Source organism: Mobula hypostoma, chromosome 9, assembly GCF_963921235.1.
Source record: "Mobula hypostoma chromosome 9, sMobHyp1.1, whole genome shotgun sequence".
NCBI lineage: Eukaryota > Metazoa > Chordata > Chondrichthyes > Myliobatiformes > Myliobatidae > Mobula > Mobula hypostoma.
Window position 1 is genome coordinate 86,427,872 of NC_086105.1, and position 24,502 is coordinate 86,452,373.

General features: G+C 41.8%; 1 protein-coding gene across 7 annotated transcripts in view; it reads right to left on the reverse strand.

The window, feature by feature from the left end:
- e4f1 (E4F transcription factor 1) overlaps positions 1 to 24,502 on the reverse strand; it is a 63,378-nt gene that overhangs the window by 20,750 nt on the left and 18,126 nt on the right. For 3 of the 7 annotated variants that reach the window (XM_063058592.1, XM_063058593.1, XM_063058590.1), the window contains exons 7-9: positions 22,655 to 22,678; positions 19,972 to 20,132; positions 16,622 to 16,825 (exon numbers count right to left, since the gene is read on the reverse strand). In XM_063058592.1, the coding sequence (XP_062914662.1) occupies positions 16,622 to 16,825; positions 19,972 to 20,132; positions 22,655 to 22,678 (389 nt within the window). The remainder of the gene's footprint in view (positions 1 to 16,621; positions 16,826 to 19,971; positions 20,133 to 22,654; positions 22,679 to 24,502) is intronic. The other 4 variants (XM_063058595.1, XM_063058594.1, XM_063058597.1 and 1 more) reach the window with 3 other exon arrangements.

Genomic DNA, 24,502 nt, shown 5'->3' on the forward strand with positions numbered 1-24,502 from the left:
AAGAACAGCCATTATCTAGATGTGAATGCTGCTGGCTAGGTTAATTGTTTAAATGTTTATCTCTAGTTGCCCCTTAAGAAGATGATGCTGGGTGACCTGCCTAAACTGCTGCAACTTGCACATTACTGCCAGAGAGGGTCATTAGAGTCTTTGACCTAAAAATAATGAAAGAAGAGCACGGTATCTCCAAATCAGACTGGTAAAGAATAAGTGGCAAATTAAAAGTCATTATGTCCTTATAGGTGCATGGTGCTGGTAGTTGGGAGGCTCTGCTGAGGAGGCTGTGGCAATTTTTGTTGTGGTAAACCCTGTAGAGTCTACCTCCTGCAGTTTTGTACATGACCTGTGCTATAAAACTTCATAGGGAATAGTCAATGCTCCTAATGGCAGGGACATTAGGGGCATTTATGTACCACAACCTTGGGGTGGAAGTCCATAGCTCTCTGAAAGTGTTGACACAGGTGAACAGAGTAGTGAAGAAGGGCTTGCCTTCATAGTTTAATGCATTGAGTATAACAGCTTGGACATTACGTTGCAGCTGTTAGATTGCACTTAAGAGTATCATATACAATTTTGGTCACCACACTACAGTGAGAATATGTTAGTAATAAAGACGGGTAGAAGAGATTCACTAGGATGTTGACTGGAATTAAAATGGCAGTTTTGATAGGTTGTGATTATTCTCACTGGAACACAGAACACTGGGGTTTAACCTTATGGAAGTTTATAAAATTTGAGGAGCATAGATAGGATAGTCAGAATATTTTTCCCAGTTCAAGGGAGTCGAGAACTTGAGGGAAGAAAGGTAAGGGAGATCTGAGCAGTATGATTTTCATACAGAGTGGTAAACATCCGGAAGAAACAGCCAGAGGAGATGATAGAGGTAGATACAACATTTAAAAGGTACGGGTAGGGATACAGTTCTAATGCAGGCGAATGGATTAGTGCAGATACATCTCACAGTTGGCATGGACAAGGTGGGCTCAAAGTGCCCATTTCTATGCTGTGCTATTTTATATTATAACAAAATAAAAATATCAACATCAAAACCAGAGCATAAAACAAGAAGCAGACGTACATATAATGTCTAGGATCTCAAGGATACCAGAAAGCTTCTCTTATCCAAATTATAATTTCTGAAATATTGCCAATAGTGTTTGAGATAAACATCATCTGTGATCGATGTGGAAAGATGCTCCTAAAATACATTAAGAAGGAAAGTGCAAAGCCTGGGCCACATCTGTTAAAAGCAAAGACTTTCAAACACAGTAGCATGGCTCTTAAACACTGGAAAATATCACTGCAGCAGATGTATACAACATACAATGACACTGCATTAGAGCTTAGCAGCTCAACTTAGAGACAAAGAAAGATGTTTATCCTTCAAACTGTTTTACCCTTTGGTTTATGTACAGTAACACGTCATAATCAGGCACTGCACTGAAATAGAAAATGCTGGAAAAAGCTAAATAAGACAGAGTCTGTGGAGATAGGAACAGAGTTAAATTTCAGGTTGATGATCTTTTATGAAGGCAGTGTCACAAATAAATCAAATCCATTCCCAATCAGATAACTACACTAATCAAACAAGTTTACTTTCTAATGCCTTACCGGAAAAGGTTAACACAAGCAAGGCCTGCATCTACCGGGCGTTTGTAATTTTCTTCTAGAATGTGAATGAGCCACTTTCTTGAACTGTTGCAGTGCTTTTGAACATACACACATAATGCTCTTGGGTAGAGAGTTCCAGGATTTAGAATCAGCAATGAAGAGGAAAAAGTAAAACAGCAATATGATTTGGAAGGGAACCTGTAGTCTATTTCCAGCTTGTGCTAAACGCTGACTTTGGTTCTTTGTAGGAATGGGGCCTGCTCTCGGGGTGTCACGACTGGCCGTTATCTAACATGCCAAGGCCACAGCCTAAGAGTTCAGCTCACATTTGGAGGCCTAGGATCTCAGGGCTCCGGAGACGGGCGGATTGAAGGTCGGTGTCCTAGACCAGTGTGTCGTGGAAGCCGGAAGATCTTTGTTTGTGTACCCAGAGACCTGAGATCTTTGGGCACAGAACTTGGAAAAAGCAACGCAACGGACTTTTAACATAGTAAACCAGCGAGTTGCTTGTTATGTCTCCCCTTTCACTGTGAAATGGAGACATCTCTTTCTCCTTTATTAGGGAGAGAGAGAACCTGTGGTATGTCGAATACCAGGTGAACGCGTAGTCTTTAGAGCACTGCAAGTCTGTGTCTTTGCTGTTGCTTTTGTTGCACGTTTGAGTGCTCGGTGGCAGGTGCCGATGTTTTTTTTTGCCAGTGGTGGGAGGGGGAATCGTTGCTTGCTGCTGTTTACGTGCGGGAGGGGAGCTGGAGGGGACTTGGGGGGGGGTACTAACATTTAACCGTCATTCATTCTTTGGGGAACTTCTCTGTTTTCATGGATGGTTGTGAAGAAAAAGCATTTCAGGATGTATATTGTATACATTTCTCTGACATTAAATGGTACACACTGCAGCTGTGCTTTGCCAATGCAGGAGGGAATGAATGGGGTGCTAACATTGTTGTGAGTAGGCCAGTGGTGAGAGTAGCAGCATCAGGCTTTAGCTCAAAGGAGGCTGCCGCTCAAGAGGTGTTTGCTCTAGGTAAGCTTCTGTTAAAGTTCCCTTTTTTTTCCATCTCATACTGTACCTAATGTGGTAAATGGCTGTTGTCTGTTGTTCATGCTGGATGTTGAAGTCCTTGGAGACCCAGAGTCACCCCAAAGTTGCAGGAGGTGAGTAGCTGGGTGACTGTCAGGAGAAGTAGAAATGTGAATCGGCAGTTGGCACAGAGCACCTGTGTGGCCATTCCCCTCAACAGTAAGTATACCCTTTTGGATACTGTTGTGGGGGATGACTTCCCAGGGGAATGCCATGGAGCGCAGGTTACTGGCACTGAACATAGGTCCATTGTGTAGAAGGGAAAGAGGGGAGCAGTAGTGATAGCGGACTCAATAATCAGGGGAACAGACAAGAGATTCTGTGGACGTGAGCAGGACACCGAAATGGTATGTTGCCTCCCTGGTGCCAGGGTCAGGGACATCTTGGATCGCGTTCACAGCATTTTGGAGGGAGGAAGAGCAGCCAGATGTCTTGGTACACATTGGTACCAATAACATAGGAAGGAAAAGCAAAGAGGTCCAGAAAAGGGAATTTAGAGAGCTAGGTAGAAAGCTGAGAAGCAGGACCTTCCGGGTAGTAATTTCTAGATTGCTGCCTGTGCCATGTGCTAGTGAGGGTAGAAAGAGGTCGATCTGGCAGATCAATGCAAGGCTGAGAAGCTGCTACAGGGGACAGGGCTTCAGGGTCTTGCATCACTGGGATCTCTTCTGGGGGAGGTATGACCTGTTCAAAAGTGATAGATTGCACCTGAACCCGAGGGGGACGGGCAAGTTTGTTATAGCTGTTAGGGAGGTGGGAGGTTTTAAACTAATTTGGTAAGGGGTTGGGAACTGGAGTGAAGAGACTCAGGATAGGACAGATGGTAAAAAAGCAAAGATATCATGCAGTCAATCTGTCAGAAAGGGCAGGCAGATGACACGACAAAATTGCAGCCAGCAGGGTGAGTATCAGTACATTACAGATGCAGAATCAAAAAGGGTAGCAGATACAGTACTCAAAGTGTTATATCTCAATTCATGGCATATAAGAAATAGGATTGACAGCATAGCAGCAATGATGTGAGTTTGTGGGAAAAATGAGGAAGGTGCAGGATAAATATATTCCAAAAGCAAAGAAATACTCAAATGGCAAAATAGTACAACTGCAGCTGACAAGGGAAGTCAAAGCTAATGTAAAAGCAAAAGAGAGGGCATACAACGCAAAAATTAGCAGGAAGATAGAGGATTGGGAAGCTTTTAAAAATCTACAGAGAGCAACTACAAGAATCATTAGGAGGTTAAAATGAAATATAAAATAACCTAGCAAACAATATCGAAGTGAATAGTAAAAGCACTTCCAAGTATGTAAAAAATAAAAAGAGAGATGAGCCTGGATATAGGACTACTAGAAAATGAGGCCGGAGAAATAATAATGGGCGACAAAGAGATGGCAAATGTATTAAATAAGCATTTTGTTATCAGTCTTCACTGTGGAAGACACTGGCATTGTGCCAGATGTTGAAGGGTGCGAGGGAAGAGAAGAGGGTGCAGTTACTATTACAAGGGAGAAGGTGCTCAAAAAGCTGAAAGACCTAAAGGTGCTGAGGTCACTCAGGCCAGATGAACTGCACCCTAGAGGTCTGAAAGAGGTAGCGGTAGAGATTGTGGAGGCCCTTGTATTGATCTTTCAAAAATCATTGAACTCTGGCATGGTGCCAGGGGACTGGAAAAATTGCAAATGTCACTTCCCTCTTTAAGAAAGGATGTTGGCAGCAGAAAGGAAGTTATAGATCAGTTAGCTTGAGCTCAGTGGTTGGGAAGATGTTAGAGTCAGTTGTTAAGGATGAGGTTATGGAGTACTTGGAGACACAGGACAAGATAGGGCAAAGTCAGCATGATTTCCTTAAGAGAAAATCTTGCCTGACAAACCTGTTGGAATTCTTTGAGGAGCTTACACGTAGGATAAATAAAGGGGATGGAGTGGATGTTATATAGTTGGACCTTCAGAAGGCCTTCGACAAGGTGCCACACATGAGGCTGTTTACCAACTTGGTATTAGAGGAAAGTTACTGGCATGGTTAGAGCATTGGCTGAATGGTAGAAGGCAGTGAATGAGAATAAAAGAATACTTTTCTGGTTGGCTGCCAGTGACTAGTGGTGTTCCACAGAGGTCAGTTTTGGGACCGCTTCTTTTTATGCTGGATGATGGAAGGGATGGCTTTGTTGCCAAGTTTGCAGATGATACAAAGATTGGTGGAGGGGCAGGTAGCATTGATGAAATAGGTAGGCTGGAGAAGGACTTGGACAGATTAGGAGTTTGGCAATAAAGTGGCAAATGAAATACAATGTTGAAAATGCATGGTCATGCGCTTTGGTAGAAGAAATAAATGTGCAAACTTTTCTAAATGGGAAGAAAATCCAAAAATCTGAGACGCAAAGGGACTTAGCAGTCCTTGTTGCAGAACACCCTAAAGGTCTAAAGGTTAACTTGTAGGTTGAATCAGTGGTGAGGAAGGCAAATTCAATGTTAGCATTCATTTCAAGAGGTCTAGAATACAAGAGCATGATTGTGATGCTGAGGCTTTATAAGGGACTGGTGAGGCCTCATCTTGAGTATTGTGAACAGTTCTGGGCTCCTCATCTAAGAAAAGGCCAAGACAGAGTAGATGTGGAAAGGATGTTTCCCATGGTAGGGGAGTCTAATACAAGAGGGCACAGCCTCAGGATGGAGGGACATCCATTTAAAACAGATGTGGAGCCAGAGGGTGGTGAATTCGTGGAGTTTATTACCACAGGCAGCTGTGGAGGCCAGGTCATTGGGTTCTTGATTGGACATGGCATCAAAGGTTATGGAGAGAAGGCCAGGGAGTGGAGCTAGGGAGGGACAAAAAAGATCAGCCATGATGAAATGGTGGAGCAGACTTGACGGGCCAAATGGTCTAATTCTGCTCCTATGTCTTATGGTCTAACAAAGCAAAATATTTTATTCAGAATGGTTTTCAGCTTCAAATTTCATGGATCTGAATCATCAGAACAGTGGAAAATACTTTAATCACACTCCTCATATTCACCATGCTAATAGTAAACGAACATTCCAGGGAAATCTGGGACTACAGAATATCCAGCCTGTTACAGCCATAACAGCTATGTGACTGATCCAGCTGAGTTTCTGGTCAATGACGAACCTTCAGAATGTTGATGTTATAAGGACTCAACAAAGGTAATTGCAGGTGACAAGTTTCCACTTCTGAACTTGTTACTTGTTGCCAATATTGCCTGCATCTTGCTGCATACAGGTATGGACTACTTCAGTTTCAAACAAGTTGCAATTAAAAATAAATAGTATGCAATCCTGAGCAGAGTCCCAACTTACGACATGATGAAAGGAAGCTCACTGACAATGCAAATGGAAATAGTTTGGGTCAAGAGAGACGACAGATGCAGAGGCCCTCATCAAGCAGTATCTATGGAGGGAAATGGACAGTCCACCTTTCAGGTTGACTGGACTGGAAAGAAAGAAATGAGATTGCTACTATTTTAAATAAAGGGGTGGGAAGGAGCAAGAGTTGCTGGCTGATAGGTAAATACGGGTGAGAAGGAAATGATAGGTAAGTGAGTGGGAATGATGCAAAAAGCTGGAAGGTAGTTTGTGGAAGTAATAAAGAGATGAAGATGAGGATGTAACTAGTAGAGTGTAACTGTTGAGGCCAGTTCATTGGCTATGTTTAAGAGGGAGTTAGATATGGCCCTTGTGGCTACAGGGGTCAGGGGGTATGGAGGGAAGGCTGGGTTCTGAGTTGGATGATCAGCCATGATCATAATAAATGGCGGTGCAGGCTCGAAGGGCCGAATGGCCTACTCCTGCACCTATTTTCTATGTTTCTATGAAGTAGATGCAATCTGATAGGAGGGGACAGTCAACTATGGAACAAGGGATCTGCGTCTAGCCTCAACTTGGCAGTGAGTGTGGAAATGGGAAATGGGAATTAAAATAGCTGGCTACCAGATCCTGGCAAGTATGGTGGATAGTGCAAAGGTGCTCAAACAAAGCAATTCCCAATCTGTTTAGGGTCTCACTGTATAACAGACCATAGTGGGAGCACCAGATGCAATGCACGACACCGATGGATTCACATGTGAAGGACCGTCTTACCTGGAAGGACTGTTTAAGACCCTGAAAGGGCGTGAGGGAATTGTTTTATGGGCAGGTGTAACACTTAGCACTATTACAGGGCCAACTGCCTGGAGGAGAATTGGTGAGGAAGAATGAGCAGGGATAGGAATCAAGGAGAGAGTGATCCCTGTGGAAAGTAGAGAGAGAAGGGCAGAGAAGGGTAAGATACATCCGGTGGCGGGAACCCACAGGAGATGATAGTAGTTGCAGAGAGTAGTATGTTGGATGTGTAGGGTCATAGGGCGGAGATGAGGGGCACTCCTGTTCTATCTGGAGGGTGGGGTATGTGTTGAGGGGAGGCATACAGGAAATGGAAGAGGAAGATATTGGATTGCATAGCTGGAGAGAGAGTTGAAAAGAAGTGTGCGTGGGTAGTCGGGACATGGTACGCTATATTTCCAAGCAGATGCTGGATTGTGGAGGGAGGAGAAGGTGGCGACACGACGCAGTGTGCGCGGCCTCTCCGGTGAAATTATATCGTATTTATTAAATAGGGGGCCGTGCACAATCCTGATTTGATGGAGACGGATGTGAGAAGCACGGAGGAACATCTGGAGAAATCTTCTGCAATGCCCAGTTCGCTGCCACTGCTACTGTGCGATCAAGAATCTCCGGAGGGAAGGCCCCAAATCCTCGGCTTTGCCTGTTGCTGGCAGTCGGGGCTGGGGTCGAAGCGCTCAGCAGAGATGGCGCTCGGTGTCAGAGGGCTGGCCTGAGGATCGAAGTTTTCGCATGGACTGAGAGTCGGACTGTGGTCGGGTGCTTCCAGGATGCTGCATCGGCAAGTTTGCGGCGCTGTAAGCTAATGGCAGGAAGAGTTTTCTTCCTTCAACCATCTGCGTGAGATGTTAGAACCTTCGAGAGACCTTGAGACTATTTTTTTATCGTGCCCATGGTCTGTTCTTCTATCAAATTACGGTATTGCTTGCGCTGTTGTAACTATATGTTATAATTATGTGGTTTTTGTCAGTTTTTCAGTCTTGGTCTGTCTTGTGTTTCTGTGATATCACACTGGAGGAACATTGTATCATTTCTTAATGCATGCATTACTGAATGACAATAAAAGAGGACTGCGTGGACTCATAATCTAAAAAAAAATTAGGCACTTGGCAAAGGACAATAAAAAGTAGTTAGGTTTAAACAGAGCAGCAATTGTGAGAGTGGGAGGTTCAGGCTTTGGCTCATTGAGGCTTTGGTAAGGAGAGGCAGGTAGATATTTTCATTTAATTTTTCTTTCTTTCTTATTCCAAGTTGGGAATGTCAGGCAGGATAGTGGAATGCTCCTTTTGCAGGATGGTACAGGCAAGGACAACTACATCTGCAAGAAGTGCATTCAGCTCCAGCTTCTAAAAGACTGTGTTAAAGAAATTGGAGATGGAGCTGGATAAACTCCAGTTCATTCTGGAAGCTGAAGAATTGATCAAAAGGACATACAGGGAGATAGTTACACCTAAGAAGCAGGACGCAGGTAATTGCATGACTGTCAGGAAGGGGAAAGGAGTTAGGCAGCCAGTATAGAGTACGCCTGTGGCCGTTGCCCTCAACAACAGATATATCTCTTTGAATACTGTAGGGGGTATGAACTAGCAGAGGTAGGCACTGAGTCCAGCTCTGTGCCTCAGAAAAGAAGGTGTTGGGGGGGGGGAGGGGAGAGGCCATCTGTAGTGATAGGGGATTTACTGGCTAGGGGAAGAGATATGAGGTTCTGTGAATGAGAACAAGATTTCCAATTCATATGTTGCCTCCCAGGTGCCAAGGTTAGGGACATCTCGGATCAAGTCCGCAGCATTGTTAAGTGGGAGGCTGAGCAGTCAGAGGTTGTGATCCACGTCTGTTCCAAAATCATGGGTAGGAAAAGTGATGAGGTCCTCCAAATCAGTTCAGGGAATTAGGTGCTAATTTAAAGCAAATGACCTCCAGGTTGTGATCTCAGGATTGCTACCCCCAACACATAGTTGTGAGGCCAAAAACAGAAAGATCATACATTTTAAAACATGGCTAAGGAGAGGCAGTGGATGTCATTTACTTAGATTTTCAGAAGGCGTTTGATAAGGTGCCAAACACGAGGCTGCTTAACAAGATAAAATCCTATGGCGTTACAGGAAGGATACTGACATGGAAAGAGGAATGACTGACGGGCAGGTATCAGTGAGTAGGAATAACAGGGGCATTTTCTGGTTGGCTGCCAGTGACTAGCGCTGTTCCTCAGTATTGGGACCACTACTTTTCACATTGTCTGACAATGATTTAAATAATTTAGACAAATTAGACAACTTGCATAGATTGGAAGAATGGGCAAAGAGGTGGCAGACGGAAAGCAGTGTCGAGAAATGTATTATCATGCATTTTCGTAAAGGGAACAATGATGCAGACTGCTGTATAAACAGGGAGAAAATTCAAACATCTGTAGTGCAAAGGGACTTAGGAGTCCTCATGCAAGACTCCCAGTAAGTTAATTTACAGGTTGAGTCTGTGGTAAAGAAGGCAAATACAATGTTGGCATTTATTTCAAGGGGATAATGCTGAGCCTTTATAAGACACTAGTCAGAAAGCACTTGGAGTATTGTCAACAGATTTGGGCCTATATCTCAGAAAAGATGTGTTGCCATTGGAGAGAGTCCAGAGGAGATTCACGAGGATCATTGAGAATGAAAGGGTTAACATATGTCGAGTGTTTGGCAGCTTTGGGCCAGTACTCACTGGAATTTAGAAGAATGTGGGGGATCTCACTGAAAGCTACGAAATGTTGAAAGGACTAGATAAAGCAGACGTGGAAAGGATGTTTCCTATGATGGGGGTATCCAGACCTAGAGGACGCTGCCTCAAAATTGAGGGGTGACATTTTAGAACAGAGGTAAGTTGGAATTTTTTTAAGCCGGGGGTAGTGAATCTGTGGAATGCTCTGCCACAGACTGCGGTGAAGGCCAAGTCCGTGGGTATATATAAAGCAGAAGCTGATTGGTCAGGGCATCAAAGGATATGGCGAGAAGGTAGGTGTATGGGGTTGAGTGAGATCCAGGATCAGCCACGAAAGAATGGTGGAGCAGACTCGATGGGCTGAATGGCCTAATTCTGCTCCTATGTCCTATGGTCTTATGGTGCAGGATGGAGGGCTTCAGATTTTTGGACCATTGGGCTCTCTTCCAGAGAAGGAGGGACCTGTACAGAAGGGATGTTTGCACCTGAAATGGAGGGGAACTAATATTCTTGTGGGAAGGATTGCAAGTGCTGCACAGAGGGAGGGATTTAAACTAGAGTTGCAGGGGGATGGGAACCTGAGCACCAGAGCAGATAGTGGAGTAGCCATAGGGAAAGATGTTATTAAGCCTACATACAAAGTCATAAATGAAAAGCAACACACACAAAATGCAGGAGGGAACTCAGCAGGTCGGCCAGCATTTATGAAAAAGAGTAAACAGTCGACATTTTGGGCCAAAACCCTCCATCAGGACTGGAGAAAAAAAAATGAGGTTAGATCAAGAAGATGGGGGGAGTAGAGGAAGAAATCCAAGATAGTAGGTGATAGGTGAAATCGGGAGGGGGAGGGGTGAAGTAGAGAGCTGGGAAGTCCATTGGTGAAAGAGATAAAGTGCTGGAGAAGAAGAACTCTGATAGGTGAGGACAGAAGACCATGAAAGGAAGGGAAGGGGGAACAGCAGCAGAGGGAGGTGATGGGCAAGTAAGGAGATAAGGTGAGAGGGGGAAAATGAGAATGAGGAATTGTGAGGGGGGCGGGTGGTTGTCAATTACCAGAAGTTCAAGAAATCGATGTTCATGCCATCAGGTTGGAGGCTACCCAGACGGAATACAGATGTTGCTTCTCCTCCAACCTGAGTGTGGCCTCATTGCAGCAGTAGAGGAGGCCATACACTGACATGTCGGATTGGGAATGAGAAGTAAATTAAAATGGGTGGCCACCGGGAAATCGCGCTTTGGGTTCTGGCAGATGGAGCATAGGTGCTTGGTGAAGCGATCTTCTAATCTATGTCAGGTCTCACTAATATACAGGAGGCCACACTGGGTGCACCAGATACAGTAGATGACCCCAAAACAGTCATTGGTGAAGTGTTGTTTTACCTGGAAGGACTGTTTGGGGCCTAAATGGTCGTGGGGGAGGAGGTGTAGGAGCAGGTGTACCACTTGTTCTGCTTGCAAGGATAAGTGCCAGGAGGGAGATCAATGGGGTGGGGAAAGGAAAGATGTGCTTGGTGATGGGATCCCATTGGAGATAGCGGAAGTTAAGCAGAATTATGTGCTGGATGCCGAGGTTGGTGGGGTGGTAGGTGAGGACAAATGGTGAGGACACCTATCACTGGAGGGGTGGTGAGTGGAAAGGGTGAGGGCAACATTGATGGTGGAGGGAGGGAAGCCCCTTTCTTTGAAGGAGGAGAACATTTCCTTAGTTCTCGAAAGAAAAGCCTCATCCTGACAGCAGATGCAGCAGAGGCAGAGGAATTACAAGAAGGGGATGGCATTTTTACAAGTAACAGAATGGGAAGAGGTAGCCAAGTGAATCAGTAGGTTTATAAAAGATATGAATAAATAAGCTGTCTCCAGAGACAGAGAGATCGAGAAAGGGGAGGGCCGTGTCGGAAACGGGCATGTAAATATGACAACAGGGTGGAAGCAGGAGGCAAAGCTGACGAAGTTGACAAGCTCCCCTTGGCTGCAGGAAGCAGCACTCATGCAGTCATCAATATAGCGTAGGCTGTTCCATGTAGCCGACAAACAGGGAGGCTTAGCTGGGACCCATGCGAGTGCCCATGACTACACCTTTTGTTTGAAGGAAGTGGGAGGAAACGAAGGAGAAATTATTGAGAGTGAAAACCAGTTCCACCAGATGGAGTAGAGTGATAGTGGAGGGGAACTGGTTGCGTCTGGTGTCCAGAAAGAAACGGAGAGTTTTGAGGCCTTTCTGATGGGGGATGGAGATTTATAATCCCTAATCAAAAAAGTTGAGCATTGTGGGACTAATATTCTGAGTTGTGTATATTTCAATGCAAGGAGTGTTGTAGGAAAGGCGAATGAGCTTAGGGCATAGATCAGCATGTAGAATTATGACAATATAGCTATTAGTGAGATTCAGTTGCAGAACAAGCAGGACTGGCAGCTCAATGTTCCAGGGATGTTTTAGACATAATAGAGCGGGAGGGATTAAATGGGGAGAGACGACATTACTGGACAGGGAAAATGTCACAGTACTGCTCAGACTAGATATAGAGAGCTCCTCTACTGAGGCTATATGGGTGGAACTGAGGAATAAGAAAGGGAATACCATGTTAATGGGATATATTATAGACCACCCAACAGTCCACAGGATTTAGAAGAGCAAATTTGTAGAGAGATTACAGACTGTTGCAAGACCCAAAAAGTTGTGATACTAGGTAATTTTAACTTTCTACGTATTGACTGGGGCTTCCATATGGTAAAACAGCTAGATGGGATAGCTTGTCAAATGTGTTCAGGAAAGTTTCATTAATCAGAACATAAAGACCCCAGCTAGAGAGAGTACAATACCAGATCTCTTAATAGGAAACAAGTGACAAGTTTGTGTAGGGGAACACTTTGCATCTAGTGATCATAATGCCATTGATTTCAAGATAATTATAGAGAAGTATAGATTTGGTCGTTGGGTTGAGATTCCAAATTGGAGAAAGGCCAATTTGGATGGTACCAGAAAGGATATGACAAGTGTGGATTAGGACAGGCTGTTTTCTGCCAAAGTTGTACTTGGTAAGGTGGGTGTTTTCAAAAGTGAACTTTTGAGAGCACAGAGTTTGTATGCTGCTGTCCGAATAAAAGGCAAGGATACCAGTTTTAGGAAACCTTAGTTTTCAAGAGATATTCAGGCCCTAGTTAAGAAAATGGAGGTGCATGGCAGGTATAGGAAGGAAGGAGAAAATGAGGTAATTGAGTACAAGAAATGCATAAGAACACTTAAGGACTTCAGGAGGACTAAAAAATGCTCTAGTAGACAAGGTGTAGGAGAATCTTAAGGGTTTGCAAAGACTAAGAACAAAAGGATAGCAAGGATCAAAATTGGTCTTCTGGTCCTCATGGAACCGAAAGAGTTGAGGGAGATCCTAAATGGACTTTTTTGCTTCTGTATTTACTCGGGAAATGGATACAGAGTCTATAGAAGTGAGACAAAACAGCACCAAGGCCATGGACACTATACAGATTACAGAGGAGGTGGTGATTACTGTCCTGAGGCAAATTAAGAGTGGATAAATCTCCAGGACCTCACAAGTTGCTCCTTTGGAGCCCGTGGGAGGGTAGTGCAGAAATTGCAGAGGCCCCAGCAGAGATATTTAAAACTTCCTTGGTGACAGGTGAGGTACCGGAGGATTGAAGGATGGTTAATGTTGTTCCACTGTTTAAGAAAGGCCCTAAAAGTAAACTAGGAAATTATAGGTCAGTGAGCCTGACATCAGTTATTGGAAACTACTCTAAGGGACAGGATATATGTGTATTTGGACTGACAGGGACTAATTAGGCATAGTCAGCATGGCTTTGTGTGTAATAAGTCATGGCTAACCAATCTAGGAGTTATTTAAGGAAATTACCAGGAAAGTGAATGAAGGCAAGGCAGTGGATGCTGTCTACATGGACAAAGGAGTTTGGTTAAGTAGGTTCAGTTGCTTGGCATTGAAGATGAGGTAGTAAATTGGATTAAACAGTGGCTTTGTGGAAGAAGTCAGAATAGTTGTAGATGGTCGCCTCTCTGACTGGAGACCTGTGACTGGATATTGCAAGGATTAGTGCTGTGTCCGTTGTTTGTCATCTATATCAACGATCTGGATGATAGTGTGGTAAACTGGATCAGCAAATTGTCACTGAGATTGTAGATGTAGTGGACTGCAGAGTAGACTTTCAAAATTTGCAGTGGGAGCTGGACCAGCTGGAAAAATAAGCTGAAAAACGGCAGCTGGATTTTAATGCAGACAAGTGTGAGGTGTTGCACATTGGTAAGAAAACACGTGGGACATATACGGTAAGTCATAGGGCAACGAAGAGTGCAGTACAACAGAGAGATCTGGGAATACAGGTCCATAATTCCTCGAAAGTGATGTCACAGGTAGATAGGGACTTAAAGGAAGCTTTTGGCACACTGGCCTTCATAAATTGAAGTACTGAATACAGAAATTGAGATGCTATATTGAAGTTGTATCAAACGTTGGTGAGGCCTAATTTAGAGCACTGTGTGGTTACCCACCTACAGGATAGATAACAGTAAGACTGAAAAAGTACAGAAAAAACTTACAAGGATGTTGCCAGGACTTGATGGCCTGAGTTATAGAGAAAAGTTGAATAGGTGAGGACTTCATTCCCTAGAGCGCAGAAGAATGAGGGGAGATTTGATAGAGGTATATAAAATTATGAGGGGTATATATAGGGTACATGTAAGCAGGCTTTTCCCACTGAGGTTGGGTGAGTCTACAACTAGAGGACATGGGTTAAGGGTAAAAGGTGAAATGCTTAAGAGGAACATGAGGGGGAATTTCTTCACTCAGGTGGTGGTGAGAGTGTAGAATGAGCTGCCAGCAGAAATGGTGGACGCAGGTTCTATGTCAACATTTAAGAGAAGTTTGGATAGTAAGGTTATGGAGGGCTATGGTTCAGGTGCAGGTCAATGGGACTAGGCAGACAAATAGCTCAGCACGGACTAGAAGAGTGGAAGAGCCAGTTTCTCTGCTGTGTTCTATTGCTCTATGACTCGACGTGTGTGGGTTGCACCACATACAAATGCCCCGAAACAATGCTTTGAAGCTCAGGTGATTAATTAACAATAACCATTACCCTACTGTTTGTTTGAGCAATGAATCCAATGGAGAATTTCCCCAATTCCCATTTACTTCTGTACATAAACTTATTTTATACTTTTGACAATATACGCAGACAACAGCTGCCTTGATGTTAAGTCTATCCCTCTTATCTTGCCTTAGAAATTAACATTTTTGTGTCCATATTTGGAACAAGGCTATACTTGGGGTTATTGGATTTGTCCCGGGCCCAGTACTTGAGTGCCATTATGAAGAAAGCCCAGCAGTACCTCTACTTTCTTAGAAGTTTATGAAGATTCAGCATGACATCTAAAACTTTGACAAATTTTATAAATATATTGTGAAGAGTATATTGATTGGTTGCATCACGTCCTGATGTGGAAACATCAATGCCCTTGATTAGAAAATCCTACAAAATCAGTGGATATGGCCCAGTCTATCATGGGTAAAGCTGACCACACCACTGAGCACATCTACAGAGAGCACTATTACAGGAAAGCAACATCCATCATCAAGGACCTCCACCACCCTGGCTATCCTCTCTTCTCGTTGCTGCCATCAGGAAGGTGGTACATGTTGGCTATCCCTAATCAGTCCCTGTCTCTCCAAATACTCATATATCCGGTCCCTTAGAGTACCTTCCAATAACTCTCCAACTACTGATGTCAGCCTCACCAGCCTATAATTTCCTCGTTTATTTTTAGAGCCTTTCTTACACAGCGGAACAATATTGGCTATTCTCCAATCCTCTGATACTTCACCTGTTGCTAAGGATAATGTAAATATCTCTGCCCCAGCAATTTCTTCACTTGCCTCCCACAGGGTCTGAGGGAACACCTTGTAAGGCCCTGGGGATTTATCCACCCTAATTTGTCTCAAGGTAGCAAACACCTCCTCCTCTGTAATCTGTACAGGGTCCATAACGTCACTGCTGCTTTGCCTCATTTCTATAGACTCCGTGTCCATCTCCAAGTAAATACAGATGCAAAAAAATCCATTTAAAATCTCCCCTGTCTCTTTTGGCTCCACGCATAGATTACCATTCTGATCTTCCATAGGACCAGTTTTATCCCTTCCCTTTTGCTCTTAACATATCTATAGAATCTCGTAGATTCTCTTTCACTTTGTCTGCTAAGGCACTCTTGTACCTTCTTTTAGCCCTCCTGATCAATTTTAATGTGTGTTGCTTCTTTTTTAAGTGTTCTCTTGCAGTTCATAAATTCCATAAGCACCAACCTGCTACGCACCTTTTTTTTCTTAACCAGGGCCTCAATACCTCTTGGAAACCAAGGTTCCCTACACCTTTTATCTTTACCTTTTATTTTGACAGGCATATACAAGCTTTGTACTCTCAAAATTTCACTTGTGAAGGCTTCCCACTTACCAAGTACACCTTTACCAAAAAACAGCCTGTCCCAATCTACACTCGCAAGTTCCTTTCTGATACCATCAATTTTCTCCAATTTAGAATCTCAACCCTACACAAACTTCTGTCACCTGACCTGTCCTCATTCCTTAATCAGATCAAGTATTGCACACTTTTGTTGCGACTTCTTTCCTAAACTCATTTGACAAACTTTATCCCATCAAGTCTTTTTACTGTATGGGAGTCCCAGCCAATATGTGGAAAGTTAAAATCACCTATAACAACAACCTTATGTTTCTTGCAACAATCTGTAATCATTTAGGAATCAAGAAATTTCCCATGGGACTGGAGATACAGACTAGTAAAAGGACAGATTTCTTTCCTTAAGAGTACTGATTGTACAATAGTTTCATGAGCACTTGCACTTCACAGTAATTAAATGTTTCTGCTGTGGTGGAGTTTGAATTCATGTCTCCAAATCATTCATTCAGACCAATAACAACCCATATGCCACTATCCCCATAGAGTGCACTGGATTACTGAAGGGAAATGCACAAACTCAGCGACTGGAAGAGTGAGCTGTGGGGATATATGGTACTGAAGAGGAAACTCGGACATCCAGGCTCCAACTGACAATTCTCAGAAAACTATTAGACTAAAAGGTACCGTATCATCTTCCTCCATCACAACACAGTCTTCCACGAAATCCTCTTCTGTGTCGCCCTCAGCAGTCAATGGAGGTGTTCCTGTGGATTTCTCGGAATCTCCAATGGTAATAGTTTCTATGACAATCCCAGAATTCCTCATGGCCTGACAGATCAGATTCTCATTGGAAGTCTCCTCTGGAGCCTGCTCCTTGGAAGCAGGTGACTAGAGAAAGAAGACAATACTAAGATGAACTAAATTTCAAATATATAGAAGTCAAAGTACAATAGCTCTAGAATTACAAACCCCTTTCACACATACGAACCACTGGACCATCTGTGTATTAGTTGGTTATGGATGAGGAAGGCTATTTGTCCATCCTTTTCATTTACTACCATCAGGGAGTCTGAAGACACAGACTCAGCATTTTGGAAAAGGCCCTCCACTGTCAGATTTCTAAATCGTCCCTGAACCTATTTTGCACTATTTATTTATTTTAATTGCAACATAGAAATTTTTTAAGTCTTGCACTGTACTGTCACAAAACAACAAATTTCACGTTAGTGATAATAAACCTGATTCTGATCCTTATATTTCCTTTCTTCTTGCTTTCACCTATGCTTTTCCTTGCAGCCAACCCCCGCTATCAGTCCTTACCCTCACAACTGTACATGAAATCCATTTCATCAAAAAAAAACAAAAGAATACTGAGTTTCATAGTCAAAACTCTTTTGACAAGTTATTGTTGAATACTGGCAATAACAGGCTGCAGATGCTGTGTCATTTCAGGGTCTGAAAGAAGAGATTTAGTAACGGAGCTCTGGAGGCACTACAGGGAAGAAACCTGAGATTAGTGACCAATCTTAGAGATGAAATAGGCAAGACACAGACCAACATACATGCTTTAAAGGCATATCAAGTTTGAGGCATTAGAGCGTACATTGAAATTACAAGCCAGTATATTCAATAGGACCAGTAAAAAAAAATTGGATCAAAGAAGATCTGCAATCAAGATAACCATTTTGTACTCCTTTTAAAAACTTTTTATAAGTTGATAGAGTTCAAGAGATGTTAAGGTAATGTTGCAGCTGTATAGATCTTGGTTAAACCACACTTGAATATTCTGTTCAGTTCTGATCATTTCATTATAGGAAGGGCGTGGAAGCTCTAGAGAGGGTGCAGAAATTTACCAGGATACTGCCTGGACTGAGGATAGGCTGCAAGAGCTAGCAGGTTTTCTCTCTGGAGCAAAGGAGGATAAGCAGTGACTTGACAGAGTTGTACAAGATGATAAAAAGGCATAGATCAAGTGGCCAGCCAGAGACTATTTCCCATGGAAGAAATTGCTAATAAGCTGATTGGAAGAGAGTATAGTGGGGGGCGTTGTCAAAGTTAAGTTTTTTTTACAGAGAGTGGTGAGTGCACTGCAGCAGTGGTGGGAGAGGCAGAAACATTAAGGGCATTTAACAAACTCTACTTTTAGATAGACACATGGATGACAGATAAATGAAGAGCTATGTGGGAGGAAAGGATCTTGGCGTAGTTTAATAGGTCAGCACAACATCATGGGCCAAAGGGCCAGTACTGTGCTTTCGTAAGTGGTAAATATATCTGCCAAGTTGTGTAATAATGACCAGATAATCTGCTATGTTATTCTTCAATATTGTGCCATGGTACATTTTGGATCTCAAAGGGCTAATGGTTTAATGCCTTAGCTGAAAAACAATATTTCTTTTCTTTTTCAATATTTTTATTAATTACTTGCATAGATGAATACAAAATACATTATGATATTATGGAAACAGAAACAAGATTGAAATGCCCCATAACTATGTATAGTAAATTAACCATAATATTGAAAAGGTATATTTTATTCTAATCTAAAGCAAAATCAAAACCCCATAACAAAACAAAAGAGAGAAAAAAAACAGCTGTTTGGTTAAAAGAAAAAAAATCTCTGATATATAGTCATAAATTCAAACATATAATAGCCATCATCATTGCTGAACAAGTCGAAAATTTTGAAAGCAGTTCCAAAAAGGTCCCCATAATGTGAAAAAATCTTGTCTAGGTATAGAAATAGAACACCTAATCTTCTCTAGATTTAAACATGACATAACATCAATCAACCAATGGGCATGAGTAGGCAGAGCAGCATCTTTCCATTTAAGCAACAAAACTCTTCCGGCTAAAAGAGAAATAAAAGCCAAAATATGCAAATCATTCCGCTTAAGAATAAAAACATTTCCTCCAACAATGCCAAACAAGGCAGTCAGAGGATTGGGTTTGAAGTTTACTTTAAAAAGCTCCAAGAAAGTTTGAAATACTTCTTTCCAAAATTTAGCAAGCTGCAGGCAGGACCAAAACATATGAATTAGAGAGGTCTTTTCGACATTACACCTATTACAGTATGGAGAAAAATCTGAGTAAAAACGAGAGAGCTTATCTTTAGTCATATAGGCTCCATGAACCACTTTAAATTGTGAAAGAGAGTGACGCACACATAACGAAGAGGTGTGAACAAATTTAAAAATTTCAATCCAAGTATCCTCATCAATTGAACTTCGTAGGTCTCGCTCCCAGAGGTTTTTAATTTTGTCTAACGGAATGTTTCTCATTGCCAACAACATACTATAAATATTAGAAATAGATCCATTATGAAAAGGTTTCAAAGTAAAATTGTATCAATATTTCTAACCAAATGCATTCCTTAATATACCATTCTTCATTATGAACTCAGTTCTCTGAATGGAAACTTGAATATATTACCTTCTGACTAAGTCGTAAAACATTAAAGTTACTAAATTAGTGTTCTTTCCCTATCAGAAGTATTGCAATAAACTACTTGAGATAACAGTGCATGATGAGGAAGGTGTATCTTCTGAAAACAAATGTAAAATTAATGGGAGTAAAAGGAGACACAGGATGCACATCCCAAATACAGAAAAGACTAGACAGGAGAAGCACTTACCATAGTTTATTTTAATACAGGAAATTATGGCAAAGGATGAAGAGTGGCAAATAAGATTTATAAGACCCTAAAATATAGGAACAGAATTAGGCCCTCTGGCCGATTGAGCCTGCTCCGTTATTTCATCATGGCTGATCCAATCTCCTGCTTTCTCCGTATCCCTTCATGCCCTGATCATTCAAGAATCTAACTCGTTATTTTCCTGCTTACGAAAGGAGATACACCAGAGAGTTACGGGCCTATTTCATTAATTTATCTTTGACTATACTATGAGGCTGTGTTTATTGTTTAATATATTTTATAAAAAGGAAAAAACATTCTTTCTGTATTATTTCACTCAAAGATAAAATGTTTGACCCTTCCTGACCCAAGAAACCTGGGTGTGTTGGTGATATCTTACCTGTGGTTTCTGTGCAGCTTCAGAATCCAGAGCCTGGCTCACATTATGAACTTGCACTTCCTCGATGCTTCCTTCAGAATTCGTAAGCACACTGATCACTGCTGTTGTTTCCGGAGACTCTGGTGCTGCTGCAGAAACCAACTCTTCAATTTGCTTATTTACTGTAAAATTTTTTAAAAACGAGGTGTGGAAGGCAAATAAACCTTACTGAGCAATATGTTACAGAACATAAAACCTATTCTTTTAACAAATACAAAATCAATTTTGCCTATGAGTGCTGTGGATCATTATTTAAAACAAATCAGTTTCTTGAAGTAACATCAATCATGAACATTTGCTGTCTAAAACAGTGAATAATGGACGTAAAGTTTGCATTTGGGTTGTGATTAAATTAATTAAATACCCCAAGATAAATTTTATTTGTAATTAATACTTTGCTTAACTGCCCAGTGGCCATCCACCACCTACCACTGAATGCTCATTGACAAACTGTTTCCCTCACTCGTTGAAACCTTCTTTTTGCTCAGGGGAATGGCATAACGATGACATCACAGCTCTTATAATTCAGAGACATGGGTCAGGCCCAGTGAGGTATCAGGTGAATTTAAATCAGCTAGTTAAAACAGGTTTAGAATATAAAGGTATTACAAGCAATGCTACAAAGCTTTTGAAAATTGATCCGTTTCAAAAACATCCTTTAGGCATCCCTACTATGTAATTCTTGATTCACAATAATTCAGTTGAGCCTAACCAGCCCTTTGAAATGGTTTAGCTAACCAAAGAAAGATCGACAACTACTAGCATTTCGGGGTCAATTACAAGTAAAAATACAAAGTTTTACACGAACAAATGCAAAACAAGAACTTCCGCATATCATTGCCCAGACTGGACTCAGCAAAGGACATAGAGCAGAGTCTATTGAGATTCCCCATATGTTACTCAGTTACTGCAGGCTAACTTCTATATTATTTCCATCTATATACCTTAGTTTTGTAATCCTGAATACTTCCCTGTACGAATCTATTAATATTTTCAAATTTTCAAATGACCCATCCCCATCACTCCACCCACAGCCTTAAGATGATTCTAGATTTCCACTGTCTTCTGAAGGTGTTTCCTGATACCATCCCAAAGGCATATCTATAATTTTTCTACAGCCCTTGATCTGGATTTCCATCCAGCAACAATTTCCACCCAATCCTTCCTGTCTCATAATAGAAATCATAAGAACCTCTCAGTTAGCATCCTCTCAATTGGAAAGAATTGAAGCCTAGTTTATGCACCCTGTCCTTTTAAATCAACCCCTTGAGCCTCAACATCATTCCACAGACTTCAAGTGCAGTGGCACTTTGCTTCCTCACAACTACTGGAACTGGTTTATTACTATCACATGTATCAAGATACAGTGAAAAGCTGGACTTGCATTCAGTTCTTATAGATCAAATCATTGCACAGTGCATTAAGGTGGGACAAGGTAGAACAATAACAATGCAACAGCTAGAGAAAGTGCAGTGCAAGTAAACAATAAGGTACAAGAACATAACCAGGCCAATTGTAGATGATGAGGTAAAGAGCCCATTTTATCCTACGAGCGAGCCATACCTATGTACCTTCTACCCAATGGAAGAGGAGAGAAGAGAGAATGTCCATGAGGAGCAGTGGTCCTGGAATGTGCTGGCTACATTATTGAGGCAGTGAGAAGTATAGACAGAAGCAATGGAGGACAGGCTGTTTTCCGTGATGTGCTGAGCTGTGTCCACAACTCTGTGGTTTCTTGTGATCATGTGCAGAGCAGTTGCCATTATGCATCTAGACAGGATTCTTTCTATGGTGCATTTATAAAACTGCAGTGGCTTGGGTTCAATCCTGACCCATGCTATCTATATGGCGTTTACACTTTCTCCTTGTAACCCAAGGATTTGCCTCTGGGTTTTCTGGTAATTATACACATGCCAATAATGTGATGGTTGGTAACTTAATTGGCCACTGCAAATTCCCTCTAGTGTGTATATGAGTGGGGAGGTGGGTTGGAAAAAAATGATGGAAATGCAGAGAAATTGAAATGGGTTAGGGTAGAATTAATTTAGAACTTTAAGTTCAATGATTGACTTAGACTTGATGGGCTTCAGGGCCTGCATCAATGTTGTACCTGTGACTCTGACTTCCTCCTATACAAAAATATCTTTCTTGACAGGTCAAACCACTGTTCCATTCAGCTGTAAAATATTTGTTCATCCCTTCAATTCCATCTCCCTTAAACATTGGAAACTAATTTCAGCCTGCACACTTTGCTGCTCTGAATCACTGCATGGTGACTTGACCCATTTTTAAAAAGTACTTGATGAAATGGAGCTTAAACAATAGTTACCACAAGAGTACAGCATGTCATATAATGCACGGTCAGTGCTGTATCTGTTGTGTATTTAATATTTGAGTAATATTGTAAATATATTGTTGATTAAGCATTCTTTGTTTGTTTACATAATTCATTACAGGTTATACGCAAGTACATGATCAGCATGTCATTACGCCACATCATATGTGTGCACCTCACTAAAAAAACTCAGAGAAGACACATTATCCCTGGCTCCATATTTTTCTTTCGATTAGTTTTATGCTTTGGAGCTACAAAACGTAACAGTGGCAACGAGTAGTTTTAAAACGACCCAAGACAACTACCTACCTGTTGAAGGGCAGCACATTCTTTCTTCACAAGGGGGAGAGAGAGAGAGAGAGAGACATTCAAGTTTTAAAAGAGTGCATGTATTTTCTTTCTTCAGAAGTGCAGCGACACATTCAAATTCAAAAAAAGGCAGAATATGAACAAATTTACAGGTTCATAAACAGTGAGTACCAGGTGATTTAAAAAAAGCAGAAATGACTGGCTACATCAGAAAGATAGACGTGTTCAACTGCACAATATATAAACTGTGACGTATACTGAACAAATTGAGTACTTTGAAGCAAATGAAATGCAAAGCGATTGCCACTTTTGCCGAGTATAATAGACGGAAAAGCATACAGCTGGCTTAGAAGTTTGACTGCTCCAACCAAACCAGCCAAAATGACCTTTGCTGATATCACGAAAGTAATACAGGAACAATTAGAACTGAAATCACTGTTGATTGCAGAACGATTTAGGTTTCCTAAGTAAAATCAAAAGGAAGGGGAGTCCATTTCAGCTTATATGGCTGAACAGTAGAAATTGTCTGAGCATTGTCAGTTTAGTGATGGGCTTAATGATGCACTATGAGATTGTTTAGTTTGTAGAATTTTACAAGAATGCATTTAAAAATGACTCCTAACTGAAGCACAATTCACATTTAAAAGAGCAGTTGATATTGCTGTATCAATGGAGACAGCAGCCAGAGACATAATTGAGTTGCAGTGAGGAATGAAAGTGAGCATGAACAGGATTGCAATGTCTAAATAGAAACTGGCTAGGTAGAACAAATTGTGTTACCATTGTGGCAGAGGTTCACATACATCAGACAAATGCAGGTTTAAATGCAAAACTTACAGAGAATGCAACAAAGGACACATACAAAGAGCGTGTTGGACAGACAAAAATAACTGGACTGTACAGGAAAGATAAAAGATCAATAAGTCAAGTTGCAGTTTTAACTCTGCATACTGTTGGTGAAAAATCTGATGATAAGAGTGACACAGGACTGAGTAGCCTTGAGATTTACAAGCCACATCCCCTGCAATAAAGTCAACTGAAACTAATTAAGAAAGGAACTGGATGATGCACCAGCAGTGTCAAGGATGGCATTGGAAAACTCAAATACATCAAAGATAAAATAGTGCTAAAATGAAAGTGCCATACTCCAAGCTTTACAAAGCCTACCCAGTTCCTTATGTCATCCGTGATAAAGTAGTCAGAGAGCTAGATTGCACGGAGGCTGAAGGAATTCTTTCCAAGGTTCCCATGGACAACTCCAGCGATCACAGCAGCCAAGAATAGGTCTGTCAGGATCTGTGGTGATTTTAAGGTCACCATTGACCCAGTATTGAAAATAGATCAATACCCTCTGCCCAGGAGGAGGATATTTTTGCAAACGTTTCTGGAGGAAAACACTTCAGCAAAGTGGAATTAGTTGAGGCCTTCCTACAGACGGAGATGGAAGAAGAGTCCAAACTGTTTCTCATCATAAGCACTTGCAAAGGGCTTTATCACTATCAAAGGCTTATTTATGGAGTAGCATCTGCACCTGAATTCTGGCAGAAAGCTATGGACCAAGTGCTCCACGGCTGCCCAGGCACTCAGTATTACGTGGATGACATCATTGTTACCGGTGAGGATGACAAGGAACAACTCCAAGATCTCAAGACAGTGTTAAAAAGATTGTAAGATTATGGGCTCAGAGCTCGACGAAACAAGTGAGAATTATTTAAACCTAGCATCACTTACTGTGGTCACATCATTGATGCACAAAGATTAGACATGTGTGTTGAGAATATTCAAGCAGTACTGGATGCCCCAAGGTCAAAGGACATGTCACAGCTGCGGTCTTTTTTAAGATTTGAC